Source organism: Ptychodera flava, chromosome 19 (genome assembly GCF_041260155.1).
Source record: "Ptychodera flava strain L36383 chromosome 19, AS_Pfla_20210202, whole genome shotgun sequence".
NCBI classification, from domain to species: domain Eukaryota; kingdom Metazoa; phylum Hemichordata; class Enteropneusta; family Ptychoderidae; genus Ptychodera; species Ptychodera flava.
In genome coordinates this window covers 28,905,317-28,929,157 of record NC_091946.1, presented here as the reverse complement: position 1 = coordinate 28,929,157, position 23,841 = coordinate 28,905,317, and the positions used below count along the sequence as shown (strand labels likewise).

At 38.0% G+C, this 23,841-nt stretch overlaps 2 protein-coding genes across 2 annotated transcripts; both read right to left on the bottom strand.

The window, feature by feature from the left end:
* Positions 1-2,495: 2,495 nt before the first annotated feature.
* Positions 2,496-8,823, bottom strand: LOC139118743 (uncharacterized). Its single transcript, XM_070682167.1, has 4 exons — positions 8,764-8,823; positions 7,048-7,186; positions 4,905-5,092; positions 2,496-4,482 (listed from the first exon to the last, which is right to left on the bottom strand). The coding sequence occupies exons 1-4, from the start codon at positions 8,821-8,823 to the stop codon at positions 4,312-4,314; spliced, it is 558 nt and encodes a 185-aa protein (XP_070538268.1). The 3' UTR covers positions 2,496-4,311.
* A 6,375-nt stretch (positions 8,824-15,198) lies between these two features.
* Positions 15,199-23,514, bottom strand: LOC139118742 (mannan-binding lectin serine protease 1-like). Its single transcript, XM_070682166.1, has 3 exons — positions 23,379-23,514; positions 16,262-16,511; positions 15,199-15,381 (listed from the first exon to the last, which is right to left on the bottom strand). Exons 1-3 carry the CDS (start codon positions 23,396-23,398, stop codon positions 15,199-15,201), a joined length of 453 nt encoding a protein of 150 aa, XP_070538267.1. The 5' UTR covers positions 23,399-23,514.
* Between the last annotated feature and the right edge of the window lie 327 nt (positions 23,515-23,841).

The following is a 23,841-nucleotide window of genomic DNA, read 5'->3' as shown; positions in this document are numbered from 1 at the left end:
ATCGTCAAAGTCAACGAAAGGCATGTCGTACCGTATTGCACATAAATTAATTCTTAAATTAAGTTCTTTACTTGGTAAGTTTTTTCGAGTACAGTCGTCGCATAATTACACTAATTTCTCAGATACTCAGCAAGGCACCATTTCTAATCCATCGTTGTATAAATACAGTGTCGACTTGGTGGTGTACTGGTATGTACCATGACAACATGTCGCACCCGCACGGTATGGTATTGTTTACGGCAATATTGTGGGTCTTGTATAACTAAATTTTGTGCATAATTTTATGAAAATATTGGTCCTGATGGATTGGTTTTCGTAAGGATGTGTGCAAATAAGAAAAGCATGTACTGTAGATAAATATTTTCTAAACAAAATATTAGACTTAGAGGTCATCTGTTCAAACAAAATTCTGTATTGCCAAAAAGGAATATCAGATATCAAGTGTGAATCACGATAAAGGGGGCGCTGCACGAAACACAGCGTATTTTGCTCAAAACTCACCTATTTGCAATATTAGTTCAATTTTAATTAATTTGTTAACCAAAGATTCAATATTGGTTAGGTTCACCTTTTAGCTTGTCAAGCAGTCGTAACTTGCTTGATAATGAAGTGTTACTTGATGCAAATGTACGCAAATCACCCGATATCCTTGCTTCTCTCTTTAACAAAGATTTCAAACGAATTTAACTCCACTCTGTCTGGGGACAAATTTTCTGAAATTTTAAATATATGTTCTTTGAATGACAAAACGACTATTTTGTTTGGCAATAAAATTCTTACATTTGAATAAGAGGCATTTTTATTTTGCTAACATGTTTTTAATGACTTGTTTGAGTGTAAGTCTTTCAACCCATGCAATTTTTGAATGAGGATAGATAATGCAATATAAATAGTCATTTTTTCCTACATATACTCTTCTTTCAAGTGAAATATTACATTTAAGAAATAGTGTTAAGTTTTTGACTTAAATTAATTTTTATCATAAATACTGAAATTAAGGTTTTTACCCAAAATATACACCTCCTTCATCCTTCGAATAAACTATTGCTACCATACTAAACTTTAGACTCTGCTTTTTGAAAATATATAGTATAAGGGGGTTTCCTTGTCATCTTAGATAAAAAGTATTCTCTTGAAAAAAAAAGCCGTCCGCTTTGTTGGCAACGTGCAGCTCCACCTCAAGATCATGTTATTTTCATCACATAAAAGCCAAATGTCAACTTAAGAATCAACATACTATCAAAGTGATGCAAATATGCAATTTTATTGATCAATTTACACAGTAACCTGTTACATGCAATCCAAATATTTGATAATATGCTTACTATCTTAAAATGAAATTACAAATGTAAAAAGATAAACTGTGGCGATACAAATTATTGTATATATACTCCAGTTTACGTCAATGATGCAAGCAAAATATAAATGGTGTTTACATGCATTTATGCAAATGAGCAAAAGTATTCCCTCTTGACAAAATATTTCCCCGCCAAAAAAGTCAATTTCCATCTAATTTAAGGGAACATATGCAATAATAACAGGACGAACTCGGCATAAGATCTGTGGCGTAAGCTTACATTTTCACTTGCTCGTTAAAGCAAACTACAGAAAATAACCGTGTCACTCAATCATGAAAATAACTTATGTACACCACAGATTATGCGATAAGGTAGTGGCGTTCTTCCACAGTCGCATAGCTTATTGGTAAATTAATATATCTCAATAAATGTCAACCATCGAGTAAAAATGATTTGGTTTCAACCATCAACTTTAAGCTTACTTTGTGTAATGGTGGCCCCTGTATAGGCCATGTCTCATAAGAAAGAGCTTCCCTAATTTGTATCAGAAAGCTGTCAATATTGAAACTTCAACTAAACATAAAGTACTAAGCGTATTATCATATACCCATGCCCATCATATACCCATGCCCATATCGCTTCATCCTTAGGACGTTTACCGTAAACTATCAGCCGCGATACTTAAATTTCACGGGGTCGAGATATGTACGATAAACGTCGTCAGTTTCGTAGTATTCCCGAAGTACATGTGCAATTTGATGGTAAACAACGTAAACAAACGAAATGGCTGGCGCTCTCCGCCTGCGAAGCGATGTCGCCGACGTTAAACTTTGAAGGGTCTTTGAGGAACATGGATAGGCTATTTCGGGTTGTTAAATACGGAAATAACATGTTGAGTCTTGCATGTTTCGCCATGGTTTTTCTGTTAAAGTTCTTGAAGTTTTTTTTCAGACAAGCTGTAGCAAATATTCTGAGGTTCGCACGGCACTGTCTACCTCGGACGACCGGGACCTCCGAACTGGTAGCGAGTGCTTGGCGTGGCAGCGATGTCGCGCGCGACGCCTATTGACATGGCAACTCTCAGTGTAAACAAACAAAATGGCGGTCCTTCTCCGTGCCGTACGACGATCGAACGCGATCGAAATCAGGAGAGATTTAAAGCAAAGGACAGTTTTTGATCGGTTACAATTGTATTGCACCTTAAAAAGCTCCCCCTGTACGCGATTGTTTCATCCCGATGTCTTTCTTCTTGGAGTTCATTGAGATATGGATGACTTGCAGCGATGTCGCGCGCGACGCCTATTGGCATGGCAACTCCCAGTGTAAACAAACAAAATGGCGGCCCATCTCCGTGCCGTACGGCGATCGAACGCGATCGAAATCAGGAAAGGGTTAAAGCAAAGGACAGTTTTTGATCGGTTACAATTGCAATACCATATTGCACCTTAAAAAGTTCCCCCTGTACGACGATTTTTTCAATCCCGATGTCTTTCTTCTTTGCGTTCTTTGAGATATGGATGACTTGCAGCGATGTGTCGTGTGATGTTGACTTCGTCGTAAGCTTAGGCCTAAGCTTACAATACTTTATGAATGAAGCCTGGTCACACAAATATTTCGATGTTTATGCGCAAGGCGTAATAAAGTAAGGCCTCAAAATTTGAGGTTTTTCGTAAGTATGTGTAACATTCTTGGCATGGGTATATGATAAATCGATTATTTAAACAATGAACAACACCCAGGGATGGTATACCACGAGATTTCGACCAGTTCACTTCATAAAGGCCTATGCACTCGCCATCGCTCGTCCATATAGGCCTATAAAGTTAACTTGTCAAAATCGAATGATAAACCATCGCTGGGTGTGGTTTATATGCTACTATATCTATACCGGTATATTGATGGCGCAAATGCAGCGATCTGATTAGTCGAGACGCGGAAAGAACCGTGGTATATTGGCGATATATCATGGCTGGTATACGCGAGAGCTCTTAGCTTGAGCAAAAATCCGTTTTTTGACGTTCCAAGCCAGAATTTCAACATACTGTTATGATATAATAGCAATAAATCACACCCAGTGACGGTATATTACTCGATTTTGACCAGTTCACTTCATATATGCACTCGCTATCGCTCGTGCATATATGTCGTGAACTGGTCAAAATCTCGTGGTATACCGTCGCTGGGTCTGCTTTATTTCTTAAATAACCTGTAGGCTAATTATCCAAGTATATGCATATTTTCCGTCTTTGGACCTAATTGATAATGTATAGGCTAAGCCATGTCACATAGGTTAATAAACATTTTCAAATCGCAGCGGGAGGGCAATTACCAACAGTCTTTACTTTCCTCTGCTGGTTGGATGCCAAACAAAGATCAGATTAGCTCTGTTAGACCCGGCCATCGGTAAATATCACAGCAAAGGATTAGCTTCATTGGTCGAGCGACTAGCAATAGCTGTCTTAAACAGTCATAGCAGTTTTCGATAGTCCATATCATTAATATGACATGAAACTGGTCCAATAATCATTTCTATTCAAGGTAATACATAACGGGTCCCTGGGACGTTTGTGATTTACAAAGTTAAGTAGGGCCATCCTGAAGCACTAATAGTAAGTTGTCCGGAATGGGTACGCATACCATGCTAGCATGCTACATCCATCAGGATTGGTCCCCAAATTGTCTATCTTGTATATGAATCACTGTAATAATTCAAAGTTGGGAATTGTGTCGCTAATCATTTGAGTGACCGAGGTGTCGTATTTGGCCGCAATGTCATCATATCTACCATAGAACTTTTTGAAAATCCTCACAAGTTTTTTTGGTGTGTATCACTGTCTCACTGGTTGTTACGCAGAAAGAGAGAAGGCCCAGTGTATAAAATGTTTAACCTAAAGATCGCCGTCGGGCTACAACTCAGAGTCATCTACATATGGCAGATAATACAGCATCCCCGGATCATAAGAAAACTGACTGTTGTCCGGATTGACGCTAATGGTCGTGATATTTCCACTGGCTACAGTCCTGATGATTTTCCTCTCGAGTCAAAGGAGTTCCCTGAGGGCGACCACTGAAGGTTCAAGTAGTTTGTAGATGATTTGAACGAGACCAAGAATGTTGCTTGTTTCCGCTCTACTGAGTCGGAGATGTCGGGTCGTTTCCGATAATCTTCGGGAGCTTTAAAACCCTGGAAAGTATAGAGACAGCAATTCAAATATCCAAATGACAAACGATCATATATATCAATGAAATGAACTCAAGATAGGGTGAGATACCGTTATCGATACCCGGATTCTCCACTGTGTATTCCCATTCACTTTCCCCAATCGGAGAATCGCCGGCGACAGGTCTTCGAGATACATGAATGCATGCATGCAGCATGCTTGCACGCCTGCGTACATGCAGGCATGCGTTAATCCATCCATTCATTCATCCGTCCGTCCGTCCGTCCGTCCGTCCATCCATTCATCAATCCATCCAATTGTACACAGCTTTTCATGATATGACAATGCGTGCATAAAAATGCTATATATAAATTAATGCGAATAACAATAAGTCGATTCCGCAAATACGTATTTCCCTGTCTTATCACTCCGTCAAAACTCATACCTTCGCTTGCATACCACCATCTTCCGTCCACTGCAGCATGTAAATGTTATTTCTGTCTGCATCCTTGCCTATTCTGTTGCCAGGTATTCCAATCCAGGCTGAAGTGCTGTCGTCAGGCACCTCTACAGACAACTCATATTCGGGAACAGTGATATTCGGGTCGTTGAAAGCGTAGAATCTGAAGATACCTGGTCAGAATGTGACAGTTTAGGAAATATTTTATAAGCGAAAAGTACACTACCTGTAACTCTAAAGTAGCTGTGGGTCAATAGCTGTGACACTGCTATTCTATAAGGTTTTCTGTCTTTTATGTGCTGATTTTCGACGACTTTTTACGCTGGCAGCACAGCTAGGGTAGATTCCATATACGAGCAACCGAATCCGTGTGCAAACAGATAGCTGCTCATCATTTTTGGACTGTTTCGCATCCATTCTAAAATTTGCCAACGCTCATCGATATCTTGTTTTTAGGCACTTATTATGACCAAAGATCCCGACAAAGTTCAGCTGAATACTACTTGTTTCTAACTTTTTCCAACATGACTACCCGGAAACCACATTTTTACCATATTACTATCGGGCAAGGTTTGATGCTGCATTCACAAATAACGGTTAGATGGGGGAGGGAGCTGGAGAAATCGCGATTAAAATCTTATTTTTTTTTCAGATCCCCCTCAATACCCTCAAAAAATGTCAAGTCCCCTTTCTATATGATCAATATTTTTTCAAGTTCCCCAAATTATTATATTACCACATATTTTTTAGGGATGAAGGAGAAGTAAAAATGTACTTGATTATCATAGGATAGTTTCAAGTGCATATTTGTACAAGAAATTTGAGATGCAGTTTTGAAGCATTTATTCCATTTAATTTTTTGTAAACAACATACTCAAATATAACCTGTTTCTTAAACTTTGCTTGAAGGTTCCTGTGAGTGCTCTCTTTTAGATTTACTTTGCTGTCAATATTACACCAAGAAATTCACTTGACATTCAATGATTAAGTCTCACTCATATATCAGTTTGTTTGGGAAATTTCTCACTCTGAGACCCAATATATACCAACAGTATATGACACATTTGTATGCCAGAGTCTAAGAAAGTTCAAGCACAACATCTCTGGATCACGGCAGAAGACATCAGTGTACGTCGTTTAATGGAGTTTTACTGCAATAATTTGTAAGTGTATTATTGCAGAGAATCGACCTCAGTGCGACACTTAATTTCCAGTACCCAATCATATGAGACCTTTTTAATTGGAAATATTCCCTGCTGACAAATTTGTGACCCTTCGCCAAATATAATTTGAAAGAAAACATGACCCTCTCCTAAACATGGGAATGAAAATTTGCGACCCTCTCCAATCCACCTTGCACCTCCCTGGCACTTTGCGTACAGTCCCTAACCCTGCATCGCCCGGCAGGAGAACTCGGAAGAGGAGGTGCTGCAATTGAGGGCTTCCGTCTCCTCTCACACATGTTTATCAGTTTATTATATGCCTCCTCGCTCCATGCACGTACACTTTCTTGGTTAACCTTGCTTTTTACTTGCTTTTACGGACTTTTTGGACCATGTGGCTGCAAGACGTTTATTGATTGGAAGTGTTGCTTGTACATGCGGAAATGGGCTGCCAATAGTGAGAAGCGGTGACAACACGGTTAGAACCGGTTAACACCGATTTTCTACAATACGACTGGATACTCAAGTGTACGACATAGAATACAACTTGATGGCTGTTTCACATCACAAGATTATGACTGATAAGATGGAACAAGATTAGTCTACGGCGACTCGCGACAACCTCTGCACTCGGCCACTCATGTTCATCGTCGTAAACGACACTGGGCAACAGCTCTGCATGCGTTCCCTAAATTTTTGCGTGCGTCCGCGGAGCCGAAATCATGTTCTGGTTCGCGAGAATGATCTTGTCTTTTGACTGACAATCTTCTCCTATTTTTATCCATCGTAGCGTCCTGTCTTGTCGTCACGTGTCAAATCACATGAAAAATCGCGTACCTGACATCGAAATTTCTAATTCAAAAGTGAAATGAAATCATCAGTGCCACAGAATGCTAATAGGGGTCGTATTCCTATCGCGCAGAAGCTCTGAGTTCCAACCTATGCCATTTAACTGGGCTACTTACTGTTGCTATCGTAAGTTCCTGTGCCATCAACCGAGAATACGTCCTTTGCAATTTTCTCCTTAACTTGCAAGAATCCATCATTCTTGCGGCTCAACAGGGACCAAATTCGAATGTTTGCACCTTCCTTAGGCCAAAGTACCTAATGAATGAAAAAAGGCGAGAACATGTTACTATTATAGAGACACTAATGTTTGTGGTGAAATGTAGGTAACGGGCATGGGTTGTCTTCAACCTTGGTAAAAGGGAAAGAAATTATAAAATGACCCATTTAGCGACATTTGAAATTCAAAATTGCCGCCTCCCCTGTGTTAACTCTAGGAGGAAAAATAAAATTGTCAATTTTCACAAAAATATGAGCCAATATTTAGCATGATAAACGTCATCGGTTTTAGCGTTTTCCCGAACAACATTAGTAATTTGTTGGTAAACAACGTAAACAAACGATTCGAAGCGATGTCGGGCTTTAAAGAACACGAATATTTCGAACAAGTAGCGAGTGCGTGGCGTGACAGCGATGTCGCGCGCGACACCCGTTGACATTGCAACTCTCAGTGTAAACAAACAAAATGGCGGCGGCCCATCTCCATGCCGTACGACGATCAAGCGCAATCAGGATTTAAAGGAGGGATTTAAAGGAGGGATTTAGTGTAAATGACAGTTTTTGATCGATTACAATTTTAACAGTGTAGGCGATATTGGATACCTCTAAGAATGCACCTCGGTGACAGATATTCTTGTTGGGGGTTCATTTTGAAGCTTAAGCTTACAGAGTAAATAAAGTTTTCAAGGGCTTAGTTTTGCGAAAATCTGGAATCCCCCAAGAGAGATAACACAGGGATGAAGGCCATTTTGAACTTCAAATATCGGGAAATATTGGATGATTTGTTTCTCTAGTGCCAGACTTTGCACGGTAAACCCAGATTTTCATTTTCGATTTTAAAAATGAATGGTTGAAAGTTTGCCTGGCCTGAGAAAATTTTTTAATAAAAGTCAAAGTCTTTCATTTGAGGCGCGAAGTACCCAAGCACTGTCATTTAAATACTATTCAAGGTGTTGTACAGTTTTACTCGAGTCATACTATAACAATAGCCATAGTTCATTTATTTGTGTATTCATGTCTTACCTATTACGTGGTAGAGTATCACATTGGTTTATGATAGCCCTCCCCCAACCATACCTTGTTGGGAATTTTGTCGCAATTCAATTTTCAGCAAGACCCAAGACTAGATGTTCCCTAGATCCCCTAGATGTAACATAACTCCGATCTCTTCCATCATTGCGTTGCCCTATTATGAGTACTACGAGTGTGGTGTACACCACCTGGCCAGTGGGTACTCCACGGCCTTCAAATCTGCAGGACTGATTCTGCTGATGTGCAGCATACTCGGAAGGTTATATCGGATTGGCCGATTGTCACTATTCACAACAACTTAGGGAGTCTGTTTGTATTATTTAATTATAACGGTAAGATTCAGCCACCTAATTGGATATCAGCTTCTGACATACTAGTAGTTCATCAGGCACGATTCAGACGATGCACCTGAAATGAACACATTTACCGAGCGAATACCAAAGTCGCCTGTCGCTATGTTCAGCCAAAGCTCTCAAAAGTCTAAGTACAATGCATCATTTGCGGTGTCAATAATTACGGCAAGAAATAATTGAGATACGCACAACAAACCTATTTCCGCCGCATACAGGTGGAAACTCATTTACCGCATCGGTTTTCATCGCCGTGTTTGCACTCTTTCTTGACTGTCGACTATCCATGACCATACTATCGGTTGGACTTGCTGGACGTTTGATCTTTCTCTCTCTCTCTCTCTCTCTCTCTCTCTCTGTCTGTCTGTCTCTGTCTCTGTCTCTCTTTCTGTAACGTATATTGAGGGATCGGTTCCACCCTGCTCGGTGCCCCGTTCTGTAGCTATATTGATATCAACCACAGAATTCCAAGTATGTTTAACGAACCTGTTGTTATGTAGGTCATTTTCCCCCACACTCATAACCTGAGAGTGATTAGTCTAGAACATTCTCAAGGTCACTTCCTTCACAACCTAACTACCTTGAATTCAATTAGTCGTGTTTGGAATGTTCTGGAAATTTAATTAGTTGTGTAAGAGAGGTAATTTTAGGGCAGCAATAAGCATGTCAATAAAAGTTCTAGATTGCTCTTATATGCTCTTATATGACCACATAAGGATGTTGGAGGGGCTTTGGCTTCTGTTGTGCGGCTCGCGCCTTGCCCCAACCAGGGCAAAGCGCGAGCCGCACAACAGAAGCCCAAGCCCCTCCAACCAAGACAATTGCTGCAGCTAGGGCTGGCACAGGTTGCAGTCAGATATTTGGGATCGTGTCTCTTGCGTGTTACTCCAAGTCTTTGGAAACTCCAGCAGTATTAATTTCAAGACTTTTCAAGACCTTCACTGCCACGCTGGATTTATGCTGTGGACATTGTGCAACTTCAAGCCTGCAAGCCAAAGGACTGTTTATTCATGCGACTGACTGTTACAACTCTGAGACTGGAGCTTTGCCGTCCCAGCTGCGATAAGTAGCCTGTACACTTTTACAGTTTGTATTCTATCCCTGACTTAGCAATTAGCTTTATTTTTCGTAAAAAATTTCGTTTTATACGGAAACTACTGAGTTCACCTTTTGTTCGTTTTCTTTTACGTAACACTGTGCAGGTCTTTCTGTCTGAATCCAGGACATATCCAGAACGACAGGAACAATAAAAACTACCGAGGATATTGTGACAGTAATGATCGCAGCCACCCTCCTTGTAAAAACATTCATCAATATCTGAAAAATATAAGTCATGAAATTTTAAGAATTCGGCACACTGAAGAACACTTGAGAATACAGGCCCCGTCTTCATCGGGGTAGAAATCAGTGCTTGTCTAATGGTGCCTTGGAGGGTTAATTGTACATAGTACATCCTGACATGGTAATAATCTTTACGGCCCTGATACGGCTTTTGCGGCCCGAGGTCGTACGGCGGAAGGGCCAGAGCGTGCGAGGGCCCGTACGCCATACGACCAAGGGCCGCAAAAGCCGTATCAGGGCCGTAAAGGTTTTATCATATACCTTATGGAATGATAAATATGTAGTTTACATAATATTCAACATTGTTTAGGCGATAAAAGTGCGTGCGATATCAAAAATTCTTCGCCATTTGTGTCAATTTTTCATAAATACGATGGCCGCTTGCCTGCAGAATTCTAAAAACGCGCAAAGAACCGTGCGTACTAGTAAGTGACAAATCCAGGCTGAAATCCAGGTGTAAGAGGGACAAAAGCGTAATGTCATTTTATTGTAATTTATACTGAACAGGCACGCACTTAGTATACACAGGATTTCACTAGAATTTAGAAATATAAGCCAATGTCTCCGTCGCGGCTCCACTGTCGCCACGCGCAGCTACGAACTGAGCGAGCAAACGTTTTCCTAATCTCGCGCTGGCTGCGTGTACGTACGAATGGAACGTTTGCGGATAGCAACGCGCATAGCAACCAGAATCGAGGTAGTTCAAAAATGCACGCGATTGCCCATATTTTGGCACCGGGCCAGGGGGTGATACGTTAAAAATGCACGGAAGTGAGAGCGCTTCCCCCCCCATAGCTTTATACAGGCACGTGAATGTAGGTATATGATATACGAGATTTTGACCAGTTCACGACATATATGCACGAGCGATAGTGAGTGCATATATGAAGTGAACTGGTCAAAATCGAGTGGTATACCGTCGCTGGGTGTGATTTATTGCTATTATATCATAACAGTATATTGAAATTCTGGCGTGGAACGTCAAAAACGGACTTTTACTCAAGCTGAGAGCTCGCGCGCATGCCTGCCATGGTATATCGCCAATGTACCATGGTTGTTATCGCGTCTCGACCAATCAGATCGCAGCATTTCCGCCATCAATATAGTGGTATGATATAATATTTCATATCACATTGTATACAATCGTTATATCAAATGCATTCTAAGGTCACCTTCAGAATAGTCATGAGCAGTCAATCTACGAGATTTTGGCACCTACCCACCACAAATTGCAACAGAATTTTTTTCTTCAGAATGCATTTCAGAGAGGTACCAGAACAACATATCAAAAGTTTACTCGAATCCACCTTGGGAAATATGTCTAATTTGCATAAATCAAATATGGCTGCCAGCTATCCGACAAAATAACATAATAGGCCATATATCACATGTTAAACAAAATCAGTGATTTCGAAGTCTGACATTAGTTATTTTGCTCGGGGAATCATTTTGTAGGTATAATGTTTTATATAGGCACTTCATTAATTTGCATAATTCCAATATGGCGGCCAACATTCCTACAAAAGACATTTTCGGTCATATACCACGTATTAAACAAGCTATTTCAGTGATTTTAAAGTTAAAAGTATATTTCTTTGGCATGGACAAACGATTTTCGAGATGCAATGATTTGCATAGGTACTTCGTTAATTTGCATAAATCAAATATGGTGGCCAACATACCTACAAAAGACATTTTCTGTCATATACCACGTATTAACCCTTTGAGCGCCAAAGTCTGTTTTTGTCAACTTTATAAAATGTACCACAGTCAATTTTTCTGCTTTTTGCCAACATTTTGATAAAAAACTGTAGTTGATGAAAAAAGATATCATTTGGTCCAAAATTATGAAAAAAGTACAGAAAGGTTCACAGAAATTGGTAAAATATTGCATTAAAATTTTGGTGTAAAATGTTACAGCAGTCAAAGGGTTAAACAAGCTATTTCTGTGATTTTAAAGTTAAAAGTATATTTCTTTGGCAAGGACAAACAGTTTTCTAGATGCAATGATTTGCATAGGTACTTCGTCAATTTGCATAAATCCAATATGGTGGCCAACATACCTACAAAAGACATTTTCTGCCATATACCACGTATTAACCCTTTGGGCACCAAAGTCTATTTTTGTCAACTTTATAAAATGTACCACAGTCAATTTTTCTGTTTTTTGCCAACATTTTGATAAAAAACTGTAGCTGATGAAAAAAGATATCTTTTGGTCAAAAGTTATGAAAAAAAACGTACAGAAATGTTCACAGAAATTGGTAAAATATTGCATTAAAATTTTGGTGTAAAAAATTACAGCAGTCAAAGGGTTAAACAAGCTATTTCTGTGATTTCAAAGTTAAAAGTATATTTCTTTTGCATGGACAAATGATTTTTGAGGTGCGATGATTTGCGTTGGCACTTTGTTAATTTGCATAAATCCAATAGGGCGGCCAATATACCTGCAAAAGACATTTTCTGTCATATATCATGTATTAAACAATCCATTTCAGCCATTTTGAAGTTTCAATATAGTTCTTAGCATGAAGAAACACCTTTGGCAGTTCAATGTTTTTAAAAGACACTTTGATAATTTTCATAAATTAAATATGGCCGCCAAATTAATGTCCAAATAGCTTCTAAAATATAAAGGTTCTGGTAGAGCTTTAAGCACTAGGAATATCAAGAAGAAATTGTTAAGAGGGCACTGCACCCAACACAGCGTATTTTGCTGAAAATAATTTTTTGCAAATATTCATCCAATTTTGATTAATTTGTTAACCAAAGATTAAAAATTGGTTAGGTTCACCTTTTAGTATGGCAAGCAGTCGTAAGTTGCATGATATAGAAGTGTTAATGTATGCAAATGTATGAAAATCACCCGATTTCCTGCTTCCCTTTTATCCAAATTTCAAGATTTCCAAAGAATTTAACTCCAGTCTGGCTGGGTCAAATTTTCTTAAATTTTAACATTATGTTCTTTAAATGTTAAATAACAAAACAGCTATTTTGTTTTTGCAATAAAATTCTTACATTTTGAATGAGAGACATTTTTGTTTTGCTAATCATGATTTTAAGCACATTTTTGAGTGTCAGTCTTTCAGCTCATGCCATTTTAGAATGAGGATAGATAATGAAAAATAAAATTGTCGTTTTTTTTCTACATATGCTCTTGTTTCTAGTGAAATATTGCATTTCACAAAATAGTTTCTATGGATTTCCTTGTCATCTTAGATGAGAAATATTCCTTTGAAAAAACTGTGTTGGCAACGTGTAGCTCCACCTTATGTCCTTGAACATTTATTTTTTAAAATGTTGAAAATATACTATAAATTTACTTATAATAACGATCCATTTAAAAATAAAAGTTTATTTTAATAGATGTCTGTGATGTATTGTATTTTGAAAAGAATGATAAAGTAAATTTTTAGAATTACATATATGACTTCCGAACGGATTAAAGTACGTATATATTGATGTGCGTTGACTATTGAGATGTAAGAAAGTCATGCAATTTTAATTATTTTGTGATTTTTCTATATATGACAACCTTTAATGATTATTAGTTGTCTAATAATAATCTCTTTCTGAATATAACATTGGATTCAACTGTGTACGGCATTATTTGTGATTTTTATAGATGTGTTATACTCTACAGTGTCAAAACATGAAATCTTTAATGTTTACTGTTTTAAAAAAGTCGTGTACAAAATCTTTAGTTTTTAATTTAGACTGAACCCCTCCTTTAATATGAACGAGTGCATCTTTTGTAAATCCCCCTAGATGATAGGCAGAAGTCATCACATATAACAGCAAAAATACAATAAACACAACAAAGATAATAAAAACATAGAAACAAAAAAATAATGTGATCAAAAATAACAAATGCCACAGTACAGACAAATTAAAACTTAGCGCTGTTGCAAACAAAGTTAGACTCTTAAAAACTCGATCGACACAAAAACTCACAAAAATTGAAAACTGCATGCTTAGCAAAGGCTTAAAATAATTCAAACAACTTATCAGCAAAACATAATCCAACTGTTACAAGATACAAACATGTACATCTGGAAAAATGACACTTGGAAAAGGGACTCAAGATGTACTTGTTTGTTTTGTGTAATAGTTGGATTCTGTGTTTGGATTAATTGTAAGCCTTTGCTAAAACATGCAGTTTTCAACTTTTGTTAGTTTGTGCGTTCATAATTTTTTTTATGAATCTGACATTGTTTGCAATTGTGTCAAGTTTTAATTTGTGTGTATTATGGCATTTTTTTATTTTGTTCATATCATTTTTCTGTTTTTTAGCTTTGTTGTGTTCATTGTATTTTTGCTGTTATGTGTGATGACTTCTTGCCTATCATCTGGGGATCTTATAAAGATGCACCCATCCATAAGAAGGGGGTTCAGTCTAAATTAAAAACTAAAGATTTTGAACGCGTCTTTTTTTAATAGTAAACATTACAGATTACATGTTTTGACACCGTTACAAACACCCATACAAATTACAAAAATGCCGTACACAGATGAATCCAATGTTATATTCAGAAAGAGACTATATTATTCAGAAGACTAACAACCATTAACGTCATATATAGAAAAATCAAAATTGTAAAAATAAATGTCCAAGGACCTAACAGTTTCTTCTGATAGATACCTAGAGCTAAAAACTATACCAAACCCTTATTAATTGGAAACTATTAAGCATTGGGGCATTAATATGGCAGACATATTTGATTTATGCAAATTATCAAAGGGCCTTTGTAAAAATGAACAACTAAAAGTGTTCATACCCAACAAAAATATTCAAACTTTAAAGTCACAGCAATAGCTTGTTTAATGCGTGGTATACGACCGACAGTGTCCTTTGTAGGATTGTTGGCCACCATATTGGATTTATGCAAATTAACAAAGTGCCAATGCAAATCATTGCATCTCGAAACTCGTTGTCCATGCCAAAGAATATACTTTTAACTTTAAAATCAATGAAATAGCTTGTTTAATACGTGGTATATGACCAAAAATGTCTTTTATAGGAATGTTGGCCGCCATATTGGAATTATGCAAATTAAAGAAGTGCCTATATAAAACATTATACTTCCAAATGATTCTCCGAGCCAAACTACTAGTGTCAGACTTTGAAATCACTGAAATAGCTTGTTTAACAGGTGATATATGGCCTATTATGTTATTTTGTCGGATGGTTGGCCGCCATATTTGATTTATGCAAATTAGTCATATTCCCGAAGGTGGATTCGAGTAAACTTTTAATATTTTGTTCTGGGTACCTCTCTGAAATGCATTCTGAAGAAAAAAATTCTGTTGCAATTTGGTGGGTCTAACCTATTTTGACTGACTATAATGAGCATAGAATCCAACATTTCGTTCAAAATTAGAATGGTCTGAGCGGAAGGTCACTCTCATTTGATTGTTGGGCGATCTAACCACGGTACTTCCAGGGAAGTGCGGAAACCATTCGCCTTCCACGCCACAAAATTGATACAGTTCTTCGTCATTGGCCGATACCTGTAACAAAAAATAATTTTTGAGTAAATCTAGCAACTCTTTGCATGCACCTTTCACCTCTGCTATTGTGTTTATCTATTATGCAAGGAATTGTGACAATTGAAAGGTACAGACGATACCACAGGGTACAGCAGTAAGTCCCCTGGGTTTGGATGGGGTGGGGAGGGATGGATTTTTTGGGTAACGGTTTACTTTATTTGATTTTTTTAAAATTTTGAATGTGGTATTTCAAATAAAGATTTCGACTCCACACGTCTGACTGCTTTCCTTAATACCTACAAGGTCATGATCTCCTCTCTAACTTGTGTATACTTTGAGCAAAAGTATAAATATTTCACTTTCAAGCGCATACTACCCTAAATTGCAAACTTTGTCAAGTTTTAGTTAGGCTATATCGCCTCCATGTTGGACGTGGTCGCAATATATGGGGAACTTTGCCTGTTGGAAAAACTATGACCATCTGTCACGGCTGCTTGAAGGGCCACTAGCTATAACTTTTAGTGACATTTCACCATTTGTTTGTAGTATGACGACTGAAAGTCCTTGTTCTACTTCCACAGCATTCTGAAAGATCCACTATTCAGCTTGACAACACAATGCACAGTTATTCTTTCCATTCGAATTTCCTGACTAGAATTCAATGTCAACAGTAACAACGCAGTTTGCGCTTGTACATGCTGGGTTGAAAAGCTGAATGCTGAATATCACAACATGCGTTTGGGAGAAGAACATGACATTGCAGTAGACGATAAAAACAAAACTAATGGGAAAAATCAAAATTTGCAGCTACTGGCCGTTTAAATAGAGAAGCTACTTGATTAAAAAGCCCTCTGTTTCGGATGAAAATAACATTCGGCATTGAATGCGTTAATAAGCTGACCTGCACCGAGTCGTATTCACATTCGCGTGACATTTCCAGATCGAAAACTGAGAAGTACAAGGCGGCACGATATCCTTCGGGCACTTTGATGTTCCAGACAGCTACCTCGTTGTTCGGGTATTCATGTGGGTAGTTTGGGGATGAGAAGGATCCGCAGAGACCAGTCAAAGTTTTCTCGGAGAGGACAAGGGTGACGAATGTAGCAGTCATCAGCAAAAAAATGGTCAAGGAGACGGAAGGTCTTGTGGATCTGCATTAGAAAAACAATAGGCAACATCAATGCAAGAAATCAAAGTAAGACTTCAATGGTCCCCGTGTTATATGGCTGTGATGACGAAAACAGAATACAATGTACTCAACGAGATTTTCTCTGGAACTTAACAAGTCCATGCTCACCTAAAAATCGAATATGGAAATAACGGAAACGGGTTTGTCTTGACTTTTATTAAAAATAAGAAAGAATTGTATAAATATCATCACCACTGTTCAAAACAGAATGCAGTCAGCCCTGAGAAACGTAAATTAAATATGAAAGTGTAGGACTGGCATTTTGCGACAGATATGATATTTCGACATCATATTTCATTAATATCAATTTTTGAAATTGATGAGAAATCATAATTTTATAATTTTTTGTTAAGAGCTTAAGATCCTTAAGATTCCACTCAATTCTAGATAATTTCCGAACATTAACCATACACATAAGCTGGTCAAATTTGGTGCAAACATAGTTTTGAGCTCCACAAATTTGGTCTACAGGATTGACAGACAGACAGATAGACACAGAAACAAACACACAGAGTGACACAAACAGACCGACAAAGTGATGACATTGGCCCCTAGTGTTCCATCGGCACACGGGGGACGGGGCAAAACATAAAATATTGGTGGCGTACAGTGATAGGGAATCGTGGCGCTTATGAAAGCCAAATTCGATCCCTTGATTGTGTAGCTGATTGTGATCTAAGTTTTGCAACAATACAGCGGCACCAGGTAGCAAAGCCTGCTATCGCTGAAGCTTCTCGTAATCGGAAGTGCTCGGCTATGACTTCTTACTCAACCTCCCGTCTCCTACGAATTTAGAGAGCCTTCAGTAATTACAGGGGGTGGGCCGAGGGAATTTCGCGCACACCTGTACCGTAAAATGTGACCCTCCCCTATCCTCCTGTCTAAAATGTGACCCTCCCCTTGTCCGACATTCTAAAACTTGACCCTCCCCCAACCACTGCGGTATTCTCCCCAGGAATAACTAAAACAGTATCAGCTAATTTACATAACAATTGGTTCAATTGTTATGTTAGGGACAAATTACAGAGGGGAGGGCTGGTGTTTTTGGAGGGACAGTCGCAATTTATCACGCAAGAATTTTTGAAGAGATATGGTATTTCATACATTTGAGGGAGGGTTACCATATTTTGTGCAACTGTATATAGTGCTTCATCCAAAAATATCAAATCATAATAAATCGAGTCTATCAGGCAATTTATTGACAATTGACCCCTACAAAACATGCTATATCTGTATATTATATATGTTTGATAATGTATTTAAATGTACTTTGCTTGAATAGGGAAGTAAAATGTGCATTTGTGTACAAAAAATTGATTTCTGAATTTCATCTAAAAAGTTGGTTCACTATCCATGGTGTCTATGATGAAATTATGAATAGTTTTTTCCAATACAAAATAGGTAAATATTTGCATTTGTGTACTCTTGATTATTGATATTAATGTTGTTGATTAGACTAGAGTGGCTTACCGCTACAAGTCTATGGTTGTGTAAGAAATTTGATTTTGGAATTTCACTGAAATGTTGATTCACTATGCATAGCGGTCTATGATGAAACTATGAATAATTTTTTTCAGTACAAAATTAGATAAATCTGTGCATTTATGTATGCTTGATTATTCACATTATTGTTCTTGATTAGACTAGAGTGGTTACAAGTCCATGGTTGTGTAAGAAATTTGATTTTGGAATTTCACCGAAATGTCGATTCACTATGCATGGCGGTCTATGATGAAACTGTGAACAATTTTCAGTACAAAATTAGATAAATCTGTGCATTTATGTATGCTTGATTATTGAAATTATTGTTCTTGATTAGACTAGAGTGGTTACAAGTCTATGGTTGTGTAAGAAATTTGATTTTGGAATTTCACTGAAATGTTGATTCACTATGAATAGCAGTCTATGATGAAACTACAAAATTAGATAAATCTGTGCATTTATGTATGCTTGATTATTCACATTATTGTTTTTGATTAGACTAGAGTGGTTACAAGTCCATGGTTGTGCAAGAAATTTGATTTTGGAATTTCACCGAAATGTCAAGTCACTATATGCATGGCGGTCTATATATGACGTATTTTGTTGGTGATTTCCTATTCAGGAAATAGTACATGGACAATCAAAGTTTTGGCCATAACATCAGCTTCTGTCAAAAGTGACCCTCCCCCCAGATAGGTTTATAAAAAGTGACACTCCTCCCGATTGCCCCGGCCCACCCCACCTGTAATTACTGAAGGCTCTCTTACATACAGGCCACAGGCGAGTGGAGTGTTCAGTGCACAGAATGCGATAAAGACGGGTAAACCTAGTTCAAGATTCACGATTCCAGATTCACAATGCAAGCTTTTTCACGATTCACGTTGTACAGTTTAAGCTAGAAACAAATGCATTTTCACTTAAATTGACTTTATTGATTTATGTACAGTGATAAGTCACTATTAGGACGTCGACGGCGCCTTATTTATGCATGAAGTGGTTGCCTGCGATACATGTTTACTAAATTCTTCACTGCAGGGGCCTAGGTTATTATAGTAAGGGACTGGATAGAAATTATACGGAGGGAGGGCCAGTGTTTTTCAAAATAGTGGCCCTTCAAAAGTGTTTGCAAGAAAAAAGTGACACTGACTCTATTTTCATGCGCAACAAACAGTGACCCTCCCGGTAACAATCCACATCAATAGTGTACACTTTCTCTTGCGGCATCTCGGATTTTAACTTTAAAATTGACATTATTCGCATCAAAATTGATCAATCAAATTTCTTTACAATTTTTTGTAGACCATAGGGCCAGGTTAGGTTCTATGTGCCAAGTTCAAGGTCACAGGTCAAATATTAGAGAAAAAGATGGGGGTCACCATACTTGATTTTATAGGAATGTACGATGAAAAGTCAAAATTTTTCTCGAAAATCACTTAAAATCAATATATAAAACCATTCATTTGAAGTTCATGCAGTGAATGAAATTTTCACATCTCATCATACAATAACACAAAGTAAAACTTTGAACAGTGATTATAAAGACTCTATTTTAAATGAAAAAATTTGACAACATAGAATCATTTATTTTTTACCAAATTTGCCATTATTTCATCTAAAATTTCTGAGATTAAAACATTTATTTGGTTGATGGAATATTTTAACCTTCCAGTATTGTCAATTTTGTAAAACATTTATAAGTAGCATACAAGTTGTATATGTCTTATACTTTTGAAAAAATATTTTTTCGGTAGGGTCAATGTAGTCACTTTTTCACAATTTGGCAAAATGTACCCAGGAATTCACAATTTGCATACTCTCTCATGATTATCATTTTGTGCGTTTATCAGCTGGATCCATCGACCTGGTCAGAGTTGGATAAACTCAAGTCGGCTTAGACTGATAAATCCAATGATTAAAATAAATCCATTTAAGGAATATGGCTCAACAACCTGCTGATAAGAGGTAGTGTCTCACATCTGCGTGCAGAACTATGCAATACATGTTTATTTTTACTCTGCGTGCATTCCTATATGATAATTTGGGGAGACTATATATTCCTATATGATAATATGGAGAGACTCGAAAATTTTTGATCACATAAACTTGAAAAGTTTTGAGGGTATTGAGGGGGATATGAAAAAATAAGATTTCAATCGCGATTCCTCCAGCCCCCCCCCCACCTCACCATTTTCTGTGAACGCAGCCTAAGGTGACATCATTGATAACTTCATTATTTGTCTGAAGTATTAGCAGGGATCCCCTGTTCTTCAAAAGATTTCTGAGATCGCTGGACAGCAGTTGATTACTTTCATTCAAATGTGCTGTACCAGATATTTTCGGCCAGACGTTTATGGACATATACTTATCAAGACAGAGTAAGATAAAGGAATAAACTTCAGCAGACTGTCTCGCTAGTAATAGATCGCAGGCTGAACGCTGTGAATATAATCTGACAGAAGTAATGATGACGTAAGAGTATCAGTTGTCATGAATGCGAAGACGCTTCAAGTCTGGGAAGATGTCTGAAAAAGCCTGCCTTTTTTGAAGAAAAACAAAGCCCTTTCCGGGATTCGGTGTCATTTATACAGATAATACATAATGTTAATTGTACGTGGGCAGGCTTAAAACGTAGAGCAATCTCACAGTATACCAATGCGGTTAGAGTATATCCTAATTACAGGGGGTGGGCAGGGGGAATTTCCATGCACACCTGAACTGTAAAATGGACCCTCCCCTATCCTCCCGTCTAAAATGTGACTCTCCCCTGTCCGACATTCTAATACTTGACCCTCCCCCAACCACTGCAGTAATCTCTTAAGGAACAAGTCATCGTTGATGACACAGTCCCCACAGGTTAATGGGTACTTTGATTACAAGTTCTTGGAGAGATAGAGTCCTGGTTATTAATTGGGTCTGTGATTAAGAATGAGTTCCATGGTGATGAAAACGTAAAGCCAATGTTGGCTGCCACCCTAATTACGAAAGCATTGTTACTGGGAATGCACGCAGAGTAAAAACATACATGTATTGCGTCGTTCTGCACGCAGATGTTCGACACTACCTCATATCAGCAGGTTGTAGAGCCATATTCCTAGGGCAAGTTCTTTTTAAATGCATCAGTAGACTTTTTGGATTTATCAGTCTAACCGACTTGAGTTTATCCAACTCTTTCTAGGTCAATAGCACCAGCTGAAGAGCACACAAAATGACTATCATGAGAGAATTTGCAAATTGTGAATTCCTGGCTACATTTTACCATATTGTGAAAAGTGAGCACAGTGACCTACCGAAAAAATATTTTTTCAAAAGTACAAGACATATACGACTTAGATGCTACTTATAAATGTTTTACAAAATTGACAATACTGGAAAGTTAAAATATTCCATGAAATGAATGTTTTAATCTCAGAAATTTAGGATGTAATAATGGCAAATTCGGTAAGAAATAAATGATTCCATTTAGTCACACATTTTTCATTTAAATTAGAGTCTTTATAATCTACTGTTCAAAGTTTTACTTTTGTGTTATTGTACGATGAGATATACGATTGGAAAATTTCATTCACTGCATGACCTTCAAATGAATGGTTTTATGTATTGATTTTAAGTGATTTTCGAGAAAAACTTTTGACTTTTCATCGTACATTCCTAGAAAATCAATCATGGTGACCCCATCTTTTTTCTCTAATATTTGATTGTTCTCATATGCCAGAATTCAAAAATCCTATGTAACTGTTAGTCCTCCTGTTCTTCTATGTGTTGCTCTCTGGCTGATCTTGTGTACAAGTAGATGTATGTTTAATTGTCAATTGAGTCGTCCTATGACCCAAACTCTTCTTAAACTATATCAGAGTCAGAGCTATCACTGTCACTAACTTTGTATTTTGACAATACTTTTGTTTTGTTTATACTCCCTAGAGCATGTTTGGCTGTCCAGTACTCTGCTTGCCAAAACACAGCCTATGTGTACCGTGCCAAACGGGTTTTGTTGACAAACTGAATATTATTTTTTCAGCATGCTGTAGAGAGACACCAAGAAAATGTATTTGATACACTGCATGGAAATCTTTGAAAAATTAACAGTTGCGGCTCATGTCCAGTTACAAGGCCACCTTTTCGTTTTCACGAAAATTTAATGACATTCATACATTTTTAGATTATTTTCGAGATTAAAGTCATAAAATGCGACAAAACCGTTCCAGAACCATTGGACAATATCAAAATATTGGGAACCAAAATATTTTCAGGTCCCCCTATAGGCAGAGTAAAACTTTCAAGTCGCCCCTGGACTATCCCAAGAATTTTCGGATCTCCCGAATTCCTTCAGCTCCCCCCCCCCCTCACCATTTTTGAACGCGGCCTAAGTTGTCTTTCTTGCGAGTCAGATAGCATGATTTCCGCTCCACGGACATTCACAATAATCAAGCCAGAGCATGATTTCCACTCTGCGGACCTGTACACAAATCAAGGAGAGCTATTGCTGTAGAGGGGCGTGTGGTTTCCGACGGATGGTGTAAGGTGTCTTCTCTCGCGTTTACTTCCTGTCATTCTTTCCACTCACAGTTTTTAGGTTGCCTTTATTTTCTATTTTGCCTGCTCAAATTTTTCTCACTTCAAACTTTCACTTTTCAAACAAAATCAGTTATAACATATCACTTGCTTCGCTGAGATTTACTGTCCACAAGTCACTGTGTAACACCCCGTTCACTCTGCAGGCCAGGAGGTCGTATCTGTTTGGAGAAATGATAGGGGTTTGCGGCCTCGTAAACCAAAATTCTCGTTATTTTTGGACCCCATTTTAGACCTCTATGACCTTTAACCCTGGTAAAGAGACATACAGTCGAAATTTACAAAGCTGTGTGGAGCAAAATAAGCTCTTGAACATAAGTGGTGCAAGAAAAGCCTTTATGCAAATACGTTATTCCTGGCTGAGACATGATTTTGCTGAAGCAGAGAAACACCGACAATTTTGCTGAAAATATTTACAGGGAACATCTAAAATTTTTGGTGAAAGACCATTTGTTTGACGTAACTAAATTTGCCATACCTCATTTTAGACCCGGTGCACTGAACTGTATACCAACATTGTCGACCACATCGCTGAAAAATCCACCCCATTGGGCGAAAGGGAAGTGATTCCCCCCCCCCCCCCGGGGGCCCAATGCAAGCAAACTCCGCAGGCGCTTGAAATGTTCATTGTATTATAATTCTCTACGTATTCAACATAGGCAATTCCGAGCGCCATGCCTGCCATCGCTTATCATCGCTTCCTGTGTTTTGGATCCCTGTATTTTAACAGCAATGATCCTGTCTGGATATTTACGGTACTCTGTTCGCTTTTCCTTACCTGTCAAAACAGAATGCCATGGCTTAGAGTACATACACAGACGGGCCTGCTGCAAGTAGATGCTTGACTCTTGAACGCACCGAGGAAGTTCCCTGGATATGGTACTCCGCCCAACCAGTCAAATTACGCCACATTCCGTGTATTCAAATATGCAGAGAAACGTACTGATTTCTTAGAAGCGACCTCAATTGTATGATTAAATAATGCCATGACGAATTACAAGTTAAACAGTTCGCCTGGGTAACATATGAGTCAAGCCGTTATCAAAGGGTAACTAAGATTACTGATGGGCACAGAAACCAAGTCAGAATATTTTGTGTCAAAGAGAAAATGTACCGTCCTGCAGTAAAAATCTTAGCAATTTCTTTGAGGACGGAGGGTGTTTTTGTTTTTTTGTCTTTTTTTTACTTACGTTTTCCTTGTTTCCCTCAATACTTCCTACATATTTTGCAGGCGACTTGAC

Bases quoted from the DNA above. Each gene is read 5' to 3' on its own strand.
- LOC139118743 (XM_070682167.1), bottom strand. From the start codon at position 8,823: ATGGTCATGGATAGTCGACAGTCAAGAAAGAGTGCAAACACGGCGATG. The intron at 7,187-8,763 runs GTAAATGAGTTT...TTCATTCATTAG, and splicing joins CGGCGATGAAAACCGATGCG to GTACTTTGGCCTAAGGAAGG. The intron at 4,483-4,904 runs GTATGAGTTTTG...TATACTTTCCAG, and splicing joins ATGGTGGTATGCAAGCGAAG to GGTTTTAAAGCTCCCGAAGA.
- LOC139118742 (XM_070682166.1), bottom strand. From the start codon at position 23,398: ATGGCATTCTGTTTTGACAG. The intron at 16,512-23,378 runs GTAAGGAAAAGC...TTTCTAATGCAG, and splicing joins ATGGCATTCTGTTTTGACAG to ATCCACAAGACCTTCCGTCT. The intron at 15,382-16,261 runs GTCAGCTTATTA...TTTTTGTTACAG, and splicing joins GTGAATACGACTCGGTGCAG to GTATCGGCCAATGACGAAGA.